Source organism: Rhinolophus ferrumequinum, chromosome 5 (assembly GCF_004115265.2).
Source record: "Rhinolophus ferrumequinum isolate MPI-CBG mRhiFer1 chromosome 5, mRhiFer1_v1.p, whole genome shotgun sequence".
NCBI classification, from domain to species: Eukaryota; Metazoa; Chordata; class Mammalia; order Chiroptera; family Rhinolophidae; genus Rhinolophus; species Rhinolophus ferrumequinum.
In genome coordinates this window covers 9,851,688-9,869,697 of record NC_046288.1, presented here as the reverse complement: position 1 = coordinate 9,869,697, position 18,010 = coordinate 9,851,688, and the positions used below count along the sequence as shown (strand labels likewise).

The window sequence follows — 18,010 nt, the reverse complement described above, 5'->3', positions numbered from 1 at the left end:
AGTTTCTCCCATGGCAGTATCTTCTTACAACATATTTGTTAATCAAAAAGGGAAAAATGACTTTATACTTGGGGAAACCTAGAAGAAACCATATCAAGTGATCAACGTTAACATCACCAGAAATATGGTATGTTAACAGCACATACCTCCTGATACAATACACTGAAAGGGTACAACATCACTTCTGTGGTTTCTTGGAAAAAGTGAATCATCTCAGACTAATGAAATATCAGACAGGATAAGGGGCATTCTACTGGCCAGTGCACCTTAAAATTATCAAGTTCATGAAACAAACAAAAAAACTGAGAAATTATACCAGATTGAAGGAGAATTAGGAGACAGAAGAACGAAATGCAATGTGTGATTTTTGTTGGCGTTCTGAACCAGAAAAAAGGATCCTAGTGGGGTACCTGTCATAATTTGAATAGGTTTGGAGATTAATTAACAGTATTGTATCAATAATAATTTCTTGATTTAGATAAGTGTTCTATGGCTATGAAAAATGTTAACTTTAAGGTTAAAGAGTTTGTGGGATTTCCATGTATCAACACTATTTTACTAAGTTTTATTGTGAAAATAAACAAGTAAAGCAATCTAGGAAAACAGCAAATTCAACCCAAGGACAGTAGGTTAACATAATAAACCAAGTATTGTAAATTAACTAAATTTAAGATAATTTTTCCGCAGACAAAATTGACTAAGCCAAAATTTGATTTTATAATAATCCTAATAAAATTGAAATAGTCTTTTAAGATTGATGCATAAATGAAAGACTAGATTACCAGTATCGGGAAAGACCAAAGTGAAAAACCCTCAGATCCTAAAATATTAAAATGTCACAATTTAACACCCGTAAATTTGAAAATTTAAATTTCTTGGAAAGTCCAACTTACCAAAACTGATTATTAAACTAATTGAACTGTTAAAAAGCAAACTCTAGGCCAACATGACCTCACCAAATGAGTCTTCTAAATATTTAAGGAAGAAACAGCATCCATTTCGGATAAACTCTTTCAGGGGTAAAAAGAGAAGGAAAAGGTATCTTATTTGTAGGTGCTAGCATAATCTTGATTCTAAAACTGAAAAAGACATTACAGAATGTGAAATAACTCTCTAATGTCCTTCATGAACAAAGATGTAAAATTCCAAAACAAAATATTATCAAACTGAGTGCAGTGATATTTTCTAAAGGTTACCAAATCAAAACCAAGCGGCATTTATTACAGAAATGCAATTTGGTTTAAGTTTTAAAAGTCAAAGATACTTAGAGAAAAAATGGTAAGTAGAATAAAAGGCAAAATATGATCGATATGATTATTTCAGTAAATGCACAGATTATTTGAAACATTATGGAGGAAAAAAGAACACTAGCAAAATGAGAAAAAGAAACTAAAAAGAGTGTCATAAAAAAGAAGCCCATACCAAATATTATATCTCATAGTGAAATATACATTGTTATATATCTATATATAGAGATATATAAATATATAAATATAACAATTAAATTTGATAAACTTATCAAGACTCCTGAAGACAGAGTAAATATGCAACTATCTATTCTATTTCTATATACTGCTAATACAAAATTAGAAAATAAATAAAAGATCTGTTTACACTTGCATCAAAAACTCCATATATAGAGAATTAAATTTAGTAAAATATATTCAACACTTCTTCACAGGATATATTAATAAACATGAATATATAAATTAAGGAGTATATGATACTTATGAATTTGGAATGGTAAAAATTCAATACGGTAAAGATTTCAAATTCCCTATATTGACTGTAGATTTAATGCAATCGCAATAAAAATGTTTGCTGATTTATAGTTTTTGTTTGTTTTAAAGATTCATAGCAGGGGGGCGGAACTTGAAAGTTGATTATCTTATAAAATTTATACATAAATGCAAAGGCCGAGGATAACTATCCTGACAAAGAAGAGCAAAGTAGGATAACCTACCCCTAAATATACTACCAAGGCTTATAATTCTACATTAATTAAAACAGTGTGGCATGGCACAAATTGAGAACTCCTACTTACCTTTCAAATACTCTCTTTTATGAAATACCTCTCAGCTTTTCAGATAGTTTCATCAGAACTTTGCTGTTGCACCTTTTGTTGTAGAAGGTGTAAAAAAATTACATCAATAAGGTTTATATGCCTTTCTTCCCATATCGAACTGTGACGCTCTCTAATTAGTGTCTTTCCAATTAATAATTGTCAAACCCAGCAGTCTCTGATGTATATGAGACACTCAAGGAATATGAGATCTATGGTTAAAATCATACTGGTAAATATGGTTTTCATAGTCCCCCAAATCTCAGAAAGAGAACTGAAAACTCACCTCCTATATCCGGGCGAAGCTTATTGTCATAGCCCTGAAGCAATGAGTTGAGAATTTGCGTTATATCTCCTTCATGAATCTTTGGTGCCAACACCCAAGTTTTGTTCACTGTTACATCCTCATCATCTTCATCGTCTGCTTTATCAACGCTAAATAATTCCCCCCAGAAAAGGATGACAGAAAGTTTTCAACCAAATTGTGTATTTAAAAACTAGTTCAAGATTATTATACTTATTATAATTTTGTAGGGAGTAGTAAGAGGGGAAAAAGGTATTACAAATTTGTACATTTAGCAAGACTAGCACTTTCATCATATGAATTGTCCTGATATAATAATACTCACAACTAAAAACTAAGAATTTAGTAGAAGAAATGTAACACATAACATTAACATAATAAAATAAATCTTAGCCACCACCACCACTGTCATTAAAGGCCACAGGAATTATGCATTGACAATGTGAATAGTGGCCCTATATGTATGCACTACATAATCTGCACTACCACACATGGTGACTCTAAAACCCCACACACAAAACTTAAAATTAAAAGGTAATTAAATACGGAAAAAGTTGTAATAATTAGTCTGGTAAAAGTATAAAAATATCATTGTACAAAAGAAGAATTAAGGAAAAAGTGGTGAAGAAAAGTTTGAGGGGAAAAAAAGTAAGTATTGAACACATCTATGTTTCTTTCTTTTTAATCAGAAGAACCCAGACTTCTTATTCTAAAAACGTCGTCAAAGATTGTTTTATCATCAAAGCAACAGTGGGTGACTCACCCTCCACATATTTTGGGGGAGGCATGACTATCAAATTTCACGACTAGAAGTTAGAATTTAGGGATCAAATAACCCACTGCCATTATATTGTACATGAGAAAAGTGAAGACACTAGAGAACTGATTAAAGTACAACCCTATTTATTAGCAAAACTGAGAATCAAGTTCTAACGCTCCAGTTCATGCTTCCTGCTACACCTGTGTATTTAACAACCATAAGGATTCAGATTACTTCTGGATTGTGGTAGAAAACACGTAATACAGATAGTCATCCACAATTCATCAAAAGTAACCAGCTTCTCTTACTTTCTTACCCATCAGTACCTCCATCTTCATTTGTCTAAGATCATTCTAGATTTAACACACCCTACTTTAGTAAACGTTAGTCCTCCAGTGAAAAAGGGTCAAAAGACTAAACGTTTACATTAACAAAATCAGGTAAATCCATCATATAATAGTTATTTATATATATTTCAAAGATTTTACGGCTTCCTACTAATAGTAAATATGAAAGTTTATCTTCTCTTTAATTACTCTTTCTACACTATCCATTCAGATCTATTTTGCTTTGGATCTAAACATCTTAGCTAATGCAGCCCCCACACCCTTTCTATTAAAAAATAATCCAGTTTTACTGCGATGTACGTAACACATAACATTGTATAATATTTAAGGTACACAATATAATGAGTTGATATGTGTGTGTGTGTGTGTGTGTAGAAAAAATGATTACCAGAATAAGTTTAGTTGATGTCCACTCTCTTTATCCTTAATGAGTATAAATTAACATTGTAAATTAAAACTTAACCTTTAACATATTTGCTATCTCATCTTCACAATAATTCTACTGATCATTATTTATCAAAAGATAATGGAGTACATTCTTATTCTCATTATTTCTCCTCTCTTTCCTGTCATAGAATTATACTTTTCCCTTCACTGACTTCTAACTGAGACATGTGATCTGAAATTCTCCTTCCTGCAAGAGCATTATATACCCCAGTCCGATTGAGTTCAGGTGTGGCCCTGTGACTTGCTTTAAGTGATGATGGAAAGTATGTGACATGTGTCAACACCAAGCAGAAGATTTAATGCCAGTGCATGGTTCACCATATCTTTCTTATCCTCTGTCAGAAGACCAGCCACACTCAGACAGAGGCTGCTCCGTCACTTCACTCCCAGAGTGAAGGCAACATGGACAGAGCCACGATTAACCTACAATGGACACAGCCTGAGCGAGAAATAAACATCTAGTGTAAGCCATTGAGATTTGGGAGTAGTTTACTACCATAGTGCACAACTTTTATTTCTATGTAAACTACTGGCTAACAGATTTTTAATGAAGTGCTCATTTATATTAATTACTGCGCTGTATATAACTTCAAAAAGTATATACTACTGGATGTATGGTTTCCTTCAAATCATTTCCTATTATTTTCTCTCAATCAAATATGTACATATATACATAAATTCATGCATAAACTAAAGCACTGAAATTGCTGAAGCATTATGGTGCATCCTCCAGGAAAGTTTTCTTTTCTAATTAGAATTGTTGAGATACTAGCAACAACCTAAATTTTAAAGTATCCATTTAGCTTGAAATCCCAGTGGTATAGAATGAAACATCTGGTGGATAGAGGCAGGCCACTGCACATATAAGCAGTTGATCTTTCTTTGAAATAGGATTGTGATCAGATGGAAGTTTCTAGAAAAAATAAAAGCTTTTTATGTTTTTTACAGTAGTAACATCCTGGTAATCCAAAAAACATATATTCATAGTGACTTATATTCCCCTTTTTCTCAGCTAGCTCAGAGGTAATATAAATGCTGACCTCTATGATATCACAAGGCTATCTTTCTTCATTTGGGGAAATAACGGAAAAATTCCTTAAGGTTAACTTTCCCATATCTTCCTTCCAAGCTCTTTAAATTATATTCAGACTATTCATTAATTACCTTGAATATCACACTGGTATTATTTTGGTGATTCAAAAGTACTTGTCATAATTTTAACAATCATTCATATAACATATCTGATGTCTTGATGTCTTTTATAGACTGGGAGATTTTTGTAACATTTACACCTGTTGAGTGGCTGTTCATTTGGGGAAACCAATTATGATTTTAAGTAATACTCTGAGAAGTTCTGGACTCATGTTCAAGCACTTCTTTTAGATAATTTGAATATGTAAAATTGTATCGTTAGTGTAAATACATTTGGACCCTTGAATACATAAATTTACTGCTTGTTTTAATGATTGCTATTTATTGTTATTATCTGCTATTGAGTGCCTATAATGTACCAGTAGGTGCCTACCATGTTTCAGGAACATGCGCTAAATTATTTCCACATGTTAGTCAATTAATCCAGAGTAATCCCATGAAACAAATATTAATATTCCCATTTTACAGATGAAAAAAATAGGTTTATAGAATTCCTAGAACATACACTATCATATAACAGAGCCAGAATTTAAGACAATATTGATTAGTTTGAAGACTCATATCCTAATTCCTTTGATGTTTGTATGGTATCACTGCAGTTTACCTTTTATTTATTAAATAACCCAGGATGGTTGGATTTTGAGTTTTCTAATTCATAAGATAAGAACACAGCAATACTTATGGTAAGTAATTTGAAGTGCATTTGGATTGTGCATAGGTAGGATGCTTCATCTCTGCCTTTGAGTTCTAAGAAGTTAGAATAATAATCTCAAGGAATCACACACACTCTGATGAGAAATACTTTCTAATATGTGTGTTCAATATCCAACCCTATGCTTTAATTTATTTATAGAGGGACTGCTATGTACGAATGTGCTAAATACTGAAAATACAAATACAAATAACATTATATTCTTGATCTAGATGATCATATTTTCTAATAAATGAGAAATCTAGTCAAACAAATGATACAGAAAACCATCATACTTGTATGCAAAGACGCTTATCATAGTATTATCTACGGCAGCCAAATTTTAAACTTATTAGAGTATGTTTAAGTAAATTATGATATACCCATATGATGCAATGGACACATCCATTCATTTGATGATTGTGAAGAGTCTGTCAAAATCTAAAATTATTTTAATAATTGAACGTTATATGAGAAATAATACATACTAATTTGCTTTTATTAAAACTAATGTATAAATGGCTACAGATTTAATGGGAAAGCAGCATAATAAATATACTTAGTATGCTAAATAGAGTGTTACAAATTTATTTTTGTGTATATTAATAGTATACTATAATCTTTGTGTGTAACTTTATGATATAAATACACCAAACAAAATTAGTTAGTTTGACATTAATACCTATCTTTTCCTATACACCAGATAGTGTTATTTTCTAATCATAAAAAATAAACAATTAACTAGAGCCTTTCATAGAGAAGCAGAGCTTTATACTCTGCCAAGAAATAAATAGTGGGAGCACAGAAAATTTGCCACTCAGTTTTCCTGCGGGAACATAGTTGACTGACAGCCCAGTTGCCAGTCCTCTGGAACAGCACTGTGTTTGCACCAGTCCCATAGCAAGTCAGTCAATTAATATAAACTATTTTTCATACATAGGGTGAACACTTATTGAAATTTACTCAGAATGGCCTGGTTTACACCTGTTTTCCTGGAATAACAATTAATAGCACCTTCTTTCACTGGCAAAGTGACCTAATTTGGATGATAAATTATTTAGTCACCCTGTATATAGTTCATATTAAAGTGGCTGTGAATAGCCTAGTTCTGACACCTGGTGAAGACATTTCTATTAATCTGTGAAGAAAGAGCAGATGAAACTCCGAAGCCAGGCCTCATCTGTGATCTGTTGCTTATGCCAAGTTAAATTCTGTTTACTTATAAACATCAGCTTCTACAAGCCTAGTAGTCAAATGACAAGTTGTATGACCGAAAGAAACCTATTATAATGTTTGCGTAGAAGATGCCCTAAAGTCAAAGCCTACGAGAACTAGATTTTAGAGAGTAGATATAAGCACTGATTTTAGATTTGGAAGTCAAAAAAAAAAAAAAAAAAGTAAAATATGAAATTTAAAAAAAAAAGTTATTTTTTTCACATTTATACTGTGCCATAGATAGATAGATAGATAGAGATATATAGGCATATATAGATATATATAGATATAGATAGATAGATAATGTGTAATAAAATAAAGAAGAGAATCTATTATGAAATAATATAATAAATTATGATTCTTCTATAGTATAGAATACTACATCATCATTAAAAAGGAGGTACACTAAGTATGTACTAATCTTGAAAGATATCTCTGATATTAGGTATCTGACAAAAAAAAGTGTTAGATTTCATGTATATAATAATACACACAAATGTATATACACATACCTGTCAAATCTTAGGGAAAAATCTGGAAGTATAGGCTCCAAATTTCTAAATAAATTTGGGGACTGGAATGAAATAAGTGACTTTATTGTTTACATTACAGGATCAAAACCGTTATGGCATTGGGAAAAACAGTTTTATTTTTTCCATATATTTCAACAAATACATATATCTATATATAAAACTTGGAAATTAATATATATTGCTTGGAAAATATTTAAATTAGTTGTTAAGAAAACAAATAAATAAAAATAAGGTCTAACCAATTTGTGGTAAAAAACTTAGAATTTAAAATATTTCAAGTCCATAGAACAGAACAGAGTTTGAATTATACATTAATGATTCCACAATTTGTGATGTGGAACATTGATCTAGGAGAAAAAAATAAACTGTGACATCTTCATCCATTGTGAATTTTATGTAGTTTCCTTGGTAAGGTAGAATACATAGAACCTTTTAAATTACATTAAAGTTAGGAAAAAGCAGCAATAAAAAAGCTTTTGGCATTGACTGCTTCACTATTAGTTTCAAAAAGGGGTCTGCACAATTCCTAAATCTGTTAGAGCATACTTGTAGTCTTATCCACTTAGATTAGATATAAGAATATGTAATTTTATAATTAATGAGAAAGGGACAGATTGATATCAAAATAGATTTTTAGAAGATCAATTGTTATAGTGGCATATGTGTAGACAGTAAAAAAACAGACAACTATAAAATAAAGCAGAGATTTTTTTCTTAACAGCTTTGGTCATAGATAAGGAATTTCTATAGATTAGAGATTGATTCTTAATATCACAACAATACTAGTAATAAAAAATGTATTTTGCCAATTTTTGGAGTATTGTTTTTGTTTCCTTTATTTGCTTTGTTACACAAGCCAACTCTGTTCCTTTAAAAAGTTTAGAATAAGGAACTCTCTTCCTTAAAAAAAATTTAGAAATTAGGATTATTCATTAGTTCATGAGCAATCCTCAGGAGTATGGTGAATATCCAAAGATTATAAATGTTCTTTTGAAACCATTTTCTTGTATTTTTTGGGGAAAGGGAAAGGAACCATAATTTTCATTACAGCCTATGAAAACAAATGACGACTGTGTTGAAAGTATTTTAAAATGAACACTAACTTCCACCTTGTTCTAATTTATATCCACAGAAATGGACAGAACATAAATTAGACTTAGAAACAACTCTTCACGACATTCACATTCTCTCATCCTTTGGTACTCTTCTACATCAGATAAATTCTACAAGGCTGCTAAAATTTTCATGGAGTGCATAATATTGAGGCTTGTTACATTATAAAGCATATTAAAAGATCTTAAAAGAAAGAAATGGGAATTACATCTTCTGAATGGAGAAAGATATACCTTTTTTTCTGAAATTTTGGGATTATAAAATGAGAAACAAAATGTTTTCATTGACATAAGGATCCTCTCAGATCATTCACTTCTAAAGGGAGAGAATCCAAATGAGTATAACAGAAACAACCAAATACTCTTTCCAGTAGTCAATTCTAGCTATGTCAATTTGAAGGTTTTTCACAAAGAACTGTTACTAAGGAAATGGCAGAAACAAATATACCCTCAAAGGCCACCTGCATAGAGTAACAAATTAATTTGTAGAAACCATGTCTGAGTAACACATTAAATTTAATCCAGCAAAACGACTATTTTGTGCTAGTCAATATGGGTAGTTTGTGGAAAAGGTAATCCTTACTCAAAACACTCTACTACATGTGCTGGGAAATTATTCTGATAATTACATACATTTAAGATGAGAGATGAAGTATATCCCTGTATTTATGTAATTCACAAATTGTGCAACCATAAATGATGGTCCTAGAAATGTACCCAAAGATTAACCTTTTGGCCAGGATCCTGATTGTAGCAGACTTAAAGCTATCTGGAGAAGCAAATCACACCCTGATCACACCAGTAGTGAAACATTCATATTAAACCCATGTTAAAGAGGAAAACCACAAGCCCAAAATGGTATCACTTGTGCTAAAGCCCATAGTTACCAAACCTAGATTTAATCCCTAACCTATTGCTTTTTCAACCTTTCCAGGAAAATAATCTTAATCACCTAGTCTGGAATTTCCTGGTCAACACCAAGGAGGTAAACTTTCAAGTGAGCCCTCTCCATCCTGCAGGGAAAGAAGAGGTAAACTACATGATAAAAACCTTTGTGTTCCCTTCCCCCACACAAAAAAAGATATTTTAGTCTAAAATTAATCCTTTATTTTCTTTTGAATAATTCCTTTGCCCCACCCTTCTTCTTACAAAAAACCTTCCATTTTTTACAACCCCTCAGAGTACCTTCCTCGTTGCTAGATGGGATGCTGCCTGATTCATAAATTGCTTAATAAAGCCAATTAGATCTTCAAAATGTCCTGTTGAAGTTCTTTTTTTTTTTTTAACACTCACTATATCGTAGACTTTCTGATCTGCTGATCCAGCTACAGATTGGAAAGCAAGGTCCATGTTAACGTTACTTCAATATCCCTACAGTCTAGCATAGTCTCTGCTACTGTGTTGCTCAATATATTTGTTACTTAATGTGTTTGTCTAAAAATAAGGAGAAATGTTAAGTCTTCGGATACAGTGTGTCTGGGAGGAAAAGATCCCTACAGTTCAGAAGTTCGGCATTAAACTGAATTCTATAGCCTCTAATAGGATTTTACCAATTTAATTCCACATGTTAGATGACCAGAGCAAAGCATCTCCTAGAAGATACAGGACTATTGTTTTCAAGAGGCCTATCGAATTTTGAAACTATAACTTTGGCCACATAATAGTAACATTATCTCTCTTTCTCTCTCCAATCTTCACTCTCATTGACCCAAATGTATACCCATGACAGCTGAAAATATTCAGTTTTTTCCCAGGGTTGCGATTGATGCCACCCTCCTCAGTGTCCCCACGATAGCTCACCTAGAATTTTGAGTACCAATTATTGCATTTTATTGTTTTTTTTATATTAATAAACTGTCTCAACATAAACTTCTAGAATTTAAGTTCACTGGGAGCAGGGACTCTGCCCTCTTTGTTTTGTGCATCTAGCATATATAGATGTATATAATCCTACATATATGCTATTCACATTGCATAAACACTATTAGGGCAAGGATTATGGTTTGCTTACTACTGTATCTCCAGGTCTCAGAACTCTTAACACATAGGCACTAAATGAATGCTAATACTCAATAAATGTTTACTGAATGAATTAATAGCTAAGAGCATTTCCTAAAATATGGGGTTTCCGTTGATTAAACTATTTGAGCACTGATAAAGTTAGATTTTGAGATATTTAAAAATAGAAAAAAACAAAACGTATATTTCATTTACCTCCCACAGAGTACAAAACTCTAACAAGTTTCTGCTTGAATAAGCCTAGTGATAAGGCACCAATTATTTTGTTACAGAGCTTTTGTATTGAAAGTAAATCCCTTCAAGTAGTTTTCACTCCTTGGTTATGGCTTGGTTGTTACACCTACACATAACAAAGTCAACTATAATTTTATATAGCATCCTAAAAATAAGTAGCCATCTGATTTCTCAAGAAAACTTACCTAAATTCCAAAATACTTTCAACAATTTATACTACAATGTTTTTTTTATAGATCGAGTACTCTTGTTTGTTCAAGTTTGCCCCCCTAATAATTAATCTAGCTCCCAATAAACTTAAATTCTATAAGTTTATGTTGAGACAGTTTATTAATATAAACAAAACAATAAAATGCTTTATTTGGTTCTCAGAATTGTAGCTGAGCTATAGTGGGGACTATAGGGTGGCATTAATGGCAACTCTGGGGAAAATTCTTGCTTTTAGCACTTGAATTTTACGATTTTTTTTATAGACCAAGTACTCCAGTTTGTTCACGTTTTCCCCCAAATAATTAATCCAGCGCTGCACGTAAGTTTCGGATTATGTGTTAGGTACACAGTAGATTTGTATACTTACTGTGCTTCTCTCATTGTACCATCCTCCCCTCCCATCCCCTCCCACTCTCCCCTTCTTCCTTCTCTCCCTTCCTTTTTGTTTCCTTCATCCACAGTCATGTTCACTATTTTGACTTATACAGCATTTGTAATCTGAGACGTGTGGTAGTTTAGAATGGACACTCTGGGCATAGAACACATGGATTTGAGTCTTGGATTTAGCACTTACCAGCAAGATGATTTTTAAGCAAGTTCCTAAAAATCGCTGTGCCCCAGTTTCCCCATCTGTAAAATGGGGAGAATAACAGCATATAGGCTTTATTCGTCTTTAATATTTGATTGTAATTTGGCTATGTGTAACCTTCTAGTCTAGAATTTTGGAGACATTTCCCTCATAGTCTTCTGGTATTGTTGAGACAAATCTCATGGCTCTCCAATTCTCTTTCCTTGATTGTGATCTGTTCCATCGGCACCCTCTATCTTAAAACTTTTGACGCCTCTGTTTATCTTTAAAGTTCTGAAGGTATGTTGCCTTATTTTGACTATAAAATGTTTTCCTTTGATTACCATAAATCTAGGTCTTAGCAGTGAGTATAAGCTCCATATAGAAGTAATCATTTCTAGTCCATTCAACACTGTAAATCCAGCATGTTGCAGGCATTCAATAAATGTTTGTTGTAGAAGAACGAATGATCTTTTTCAAATCCAAACGATATTTAATAATGCACAAGAATCCAAGGAATTCACTCTATTGCACTTAAAAACTCTTTCACTAGAATAAATGATACTAGAATCACTGTGATTCTGTAGAGTATCTGTTATAAGGTCTTTTCAGTTAAAATTTTAAATGCTATATTCTTTCCACAAATGTTTTCTCTTTGTCTTAAAACAATCTAGAAAGGTAGATGTAATTTCTATTTGTCACAAATGAGGATGCTCTGCCTCAAATATTTGCCTGACATCACCCTTGTGGGAAATGATGGAGCTGAAACTGGAATTTAAATCTAATTGTAAAGTCTAGGATTCTCAGTTGGTACCATGCATATATGCATGTCAATTGTTTTCCTGAGGCCTGTACATTCAATTTATGCTCACTCCTCCCCTTTTCCCCATGGCACTGATTTATCATATTTTGATAATATCTCGAGTCATTTCTTTTTTCAGTTTTCTACCTTGTCATGTCTCCTCTCCTTTGGGACTCCACCTTCATTATTATTTTCTTAGACATATTTTAATCACCTTCGTATAAATGCACAATATTAGATTAGTCTATTTTAATGTTTGAATAAAAAGTCAAATATTTCCTTTTGTTGCTTAGTCAAAAGTGTGTCTCGTAGAATATAATGAAATAAAATGAAAGAAGGGTATACCTAAAAAAACTCTGTACCCAGGGGATTCATCAATTATAGCGTTTGCATTTTAGCTTCAAAAATTATTTTCTTTCAGTCCTTCGTTGAATATTTAAATATCATGGAACATCATACTTAGTTATTCTGCCCTCAAGTTTGCAAGGTCATAATTAGTATCTTATTAGAAATTTAAGCCAAAAATCTAGATGACTTAAATATATATATATATATATATATATATATATATATATATATATGTATATATATATATATATATATATATATATATATGTTTCACTCACAAGTGCCTTGACAAAATATATCACTGAAATTTCTTGAAAATAATATATTTTATAAAGCACGTATATTTGAATATTTTCATTTGGACAACAGAATGCTAAATTGTATACTATATTACTGATTCATAAAACGGTTTTAAAAAATAAAAACAAGTTATTTTCCTTGAGCTCTCTCAAAATGTAACTTCTTAATCAAAGCTTATCATAAATTACTTTTTAGAACAGCTACAATCTCAAAGCCGTTTCAACTCTTTTTAAAAACCTGATTATCATTAGATTTTTTTTGCAACATTACAAATAAATCAGATCAAGCTCAAGAGATTTTAAACAACTTGTTAAGATGCTATAGAGCCTCATGGAGAATGAAACACAGGAATCATGACTACAGCTTTTAGTTACAACAATGGGATAGGTTTTAATATTATAGTTCAGCAATACAAAAATCGATATAGCGTCTCTCCTTTGTGCTCTTGAGGGAAACTAATAAGGAAACAAGCTGTTTTCCTTGCTTATATATAAGAAAAAATAGTTTCCAATTTAGTAAATCTTAAAATAGATGACTTTGATGACTTGTTTTAGAAACCAGCATAAGATATCAAAATTCTTATAAACACAACCATCTATGGTTAGTTTTAGAAAGGTTCCTCAAAAGAAGAAGAAAGGGAGAAGGAAATATGAATATAAATGGTTTATACATGTTGACATCAGTTATCTCCAACTAAATATTACAAATATAAAAAGTTTCCCATACTGTCACTACTTTCAAAAGACATGAACTCTTATAATTGAGGCCCTAAAAGCTCATTATTATGACAACATATAGCTTTTTTTAAAAAAAAAAATTTATCCACTGGCCAGAATAACCCAGATAATCTATAGTACTATGATAAAATGAATTATTTATCTATTTTAACTGCATGTCACCTCTCTCTCACTCATATGTATGCTGCAAAAAGTATATGGCATTCCCAATTAGAGCATCCCTCTTGAAAACCACTAAGAAAAGCCAGAGAAGCAACTATTGAGTTATTTTATGTTTCGTTCAAATTGTAGCCATATTGCATGTGAAAAATTGAAGAAATCATAAGTGATCTGCTACTATTCTTCATTTCCCAGATGAAGACACTGTTCAAAGGTTAAGGACTCTTGACACATAAAATCCTGTCTTCAGACGGCCAGAGCCCATTTCTGTCCACTACAACACAAAAGTTTTTAATTCTGAGCAGCTTGAAGGGAATTTCGGAGCCAATTATGATAATCATAGTGTAAATATTGTCAAAAACAAAAGATATTATTTAAACCCAAACATCTCTTTATGCCCTGTAGTAAACATGCCCTTTAGTAGGCAGTTTTATATTAGATTGCAAGGGCAACTTGCACTTATAATGATAAAGGAGCATACAGGTTGTTATTTCAGAAAAACACTGGGTAATCTTTTTTTATTTATTTATGAGAACACAGATTCATTTGTAATAATATAATATGAAGATGCATGAGAACACTGATACATGCTGTACCAAAATAGCTTCTATAATTTTATAATACATTCAGAGAAATAAGCCATTATGACACAACTTATATATAACATAAGGAATAATTAATCAAGTAGTATGTTTGTGCCCATGCAGGACATTGAAGTTCTAAGGGAAAAGGGTAAATAAATTAAAACTGTTGATACTTTTAAAAACCATTGAGTGTCAATTATTTTCTGGCAAGTCTAGTATTACTTAGCATACTTTAATCCATTCTCTATTTTCAGAGAGAAAACACAGTTGTTGTATCTGGTGGTATTCACAAAAAAATTCACTTTAGCTATATACTGAAATTAATCATCATAATAATTCATGTAGTAATGACACAATTAGTCTTAAAGATATGTTTCCATCTGGATAGTGATTGTGTTTTATTCTTGAGTTCTAAGCAGGATCACATAATACAATAATATAATTTTAACTGTACATTTATATAAAACACAGTTATATGATATGAGTCATATGTACAAGACCTTTATAAGGTCTATGTCTTAATCAATGTTTTAACTCCAGTCTCCAACTACTCCTATAGCCAGATGCAGTACCTGAGTAGTTTATGATTTTTCCATGATGATTTCAAAGTTTTATTGAAAGGTATTGCAGCCCAAGCAGCCCAAGCCTTGTTCCTGTTAAATTGGAGGCTTGGGGTTGGTAATCTCTCTCTCTCTCTCTGTCTCTCTCTCTCTTTCTCTCTCTCCCTCTCCCTCTCCCTCTCCCTCTCCCTCTCCCTCTCCTTCTCCCTCTCCCTCTCCCTCTCTCCCACCTCTGACACACACACACATACACAGCCAGGACATTTATATTACATATTTTTTATCCGTAGACAATCAATTAAAATAAAAATCATTTGAATCTGGCTCAATAAAATATATATAGTTATTTCTAACTTAAATATAAACCACAACCCTGACAGATTTTTAGCCATATTTATAATCCTTTGATATAAAACTTTGTTTTCTCCAGAATAGCAAAAATAAAAGGGGATAAGGTAAACTGGCAATATTAGTATATAGAAAGCATCACAATACTATGCTATGAAACTTGTTAGTTTCTAAAATAACTGTCTTTAAAATGCAAAATCATCAGAAATTTGATCAATGGCATTCATTCACTAAATTTAGTAGCAAAATAAATTTTACTCCCCACCGCCACTCCCAGTAACTGAATCTTGACCAATTTTGACTGTGCTTCAAGTCAAAAACACCTGAACTAACCTCCATGCTTCATACATAGGCTAATTTCATTCTATCTGAAAATGGCTAAATCTGATTAGGAAAAAAAAAAAGGTAGTAAAATATCACACATGTGCACGGGGAACTGCAAATTACTTAGAATGAGTTTTTGAAAGAAAGAGAAATGAGGGGGAGTGTAGATAGATACTAAAGAATAGTCTTAAGTCCTTGTATTTTACTCACCAGTTTCCCAACTGCAGGGCCAGTAGCAGGAACATGAGCCTCACCCCTCTACTTTGACTCCACAGAAGAAAAGGGGAGAAGAGAAAAGCTTTCCAAGAACCCATCGGGATCCTTTCTTCCGCTAAATTCTCAGAAGCGGGACTTTTCCGCCCACCTCAGCAGCAGCTGGGTGAGTACAACAAGGGAGAGTGTGGGAAAGAAATACACCTCCCGACCAGGTAGGATGCGACTCTCGGCGGAATTGAGCATAAGAGCCAATCAAACCGAGAGGATGCTCGCATAAATTATCTGAAAAAGAGTTGGTCCAATCAACGGCCCCAAGGGGCGGAGCTCCCCCTACTAGAAATCGAGCCCAGTAGGGAAAAGGGCTCCGTCTTTCTAAAAAAAAACAAACCTCTCCTCTCTCGCAGCCCCGGAGGAACCTTTGAGTGGCCTTGACAGGGTCCCTCCCTAGGAAAATGCGGTCTCCCTGTTCCTCCCGGCCTTTTTTCCCGCCTGACTCTATTTTAGGGGCCACTGCTTCTTTCCTCTCCCGCGTTTGCATTCGGAATCTGTCTTCTGAGACCCGTGGGAAGGTTGCAGTGCCTAATTGGTTTTCCCCGGGCTCGCCAAGGTTCCGCTACTTTTTGTTAATTACCGTTAATTTTGAGTGTGGGGTGGTGTCTCATTTCGCTTTGCATCCCCAGCACCTGGCACAATGCCGGGCACAAATGAGTCTTAAGAGATGTTGGGCTGGCTTAGTGCATTCCTGGTAATTCCGTTTCCTAACCCCTTTCCTCTGTCTTTATGAGTGAGAAGATGTGCAGTCTTCTTCTTGCTCCTGTTAGCAGAAGATAATACTAATGAACAATGACTGGCAAGAACTATCTCATTTTACAAAAACATAAACAAAAACCCAATTTTAAAAAAGGTCCTCTGAGCCAAAGCAGTTATAGAACTACGGTGTTTCCCCCAAAATAAGACCCACCCGGAAAATCAGCTCTAATGTGTCTTTTGGAGCAAAAATTAATATAAGACCCAGTCTTATTTTACTATAATATAAGACCAGGTCTTTAATATAATATAAGGCGGTCTTATATTAATTTTTGCTCCAAAAGACGCATTAGAGCTGATGGTCCGGCTAGGTCTTATTTTTGGGAAAACACGGTATCACATAGGTAATTCTTCTCTTCTCCCTCCCCAGTTGCCTTTGTGTATGTTGAGCTCCAGTGTTTGGTACCTAACTTCAGAGGCTCTGATTTGAGTTTGCAGCAGAACTCAACAGTTGCCATGGCAACCAGAAAGCCTCTGGCAGCTTGAACAACTGTACATGCAAAGACAGTGGTGGTGGGGGGGGGTGGGGGTGGTGGTGGTGGTGGTAGCAAGCTCACTCTGCCCAGCCATGCCCAGCCATCTTCTGCCTTTATGCCTTCCTAAATCCCTGTTTCCCACAGAAGCTGCCTGGGGTTGGGGTCTTTGGTGGTCTCCTTAATCACTCCCTACCACCTAGAATTGGTCAGATTCAGGAGTGAACTGCAATTTACCATCTAGTAACCCGTAACCCGAGAGCATGTCTCCCAGCAAACAGTTCAAGGTAGAAGTAACAGTGTTTGTGCTTGATGGTAAGGTAACTGTTGCTACCCTACCTTCTGAAATCACTTAGAAAAACTGGATGGGGGTAGTCAGGTTACAGGTATTTTCTTACCTGGAATAGCAGAGGGTGCCCTGCTGGGCTTTTCTCCCCTTTCTTTGAGTGATTCACCATCTTTTAAGTCTCCAATGAAAATAGTATTGATCTCCTTGTTTTTCTTCTTCTTCTGAATGTTAATTAGGCAGCATTAATCTCTTCCACAAAGTACTTTTTAGTCAAGGTAGCTCATACCAAATAATTTATATAACAATAACGTTTCCTTATAATTGATTTTGAGGCAAATAAATTTAGTTAAAAGTTGATGTCAATATTAATCTGGATAGTTTTTTTTGTTTGTTTGCTTTTTCTGCTTCA

The 18,010-nt window shown here is 33.4% G+C and overlaps 1 protein-coding gene across 1 annotated transcript in view; it reads right to left on the bottom strand.

Annotated features, from left to right (window-relative positions):
* GABRG1 (gamma-aminobutyric acid type A receptor subunit gamma1) overlaps positions 1 to 16,285 on the bottom strand; it is a 52,149-nt gene extending 35,864 nt beyond the window's left edge. Inside the window, exons 1-2 of the mRNA XM_033105322.1 lie at positions 16,027 to 16,285; positions 2,349 to 2,497 (exon numbers count right to left, since the gene is read on the bottom strand). Coding sequence (XP_032961213.1) covers positions 2,349 to 2,497; positions 16,027 to 16,130 — 253 coding nt within the window. The 5' untranslated portion in view covers positions 16,131 to 16,285. The remainder of the gene's footprint in view (positions 1 to 2,348; positions 2,498 to 16,026) is intronic.
* Between the last annotated feature and the right edge of the window lie 1,725 nt (positions 16,286 to 18,010).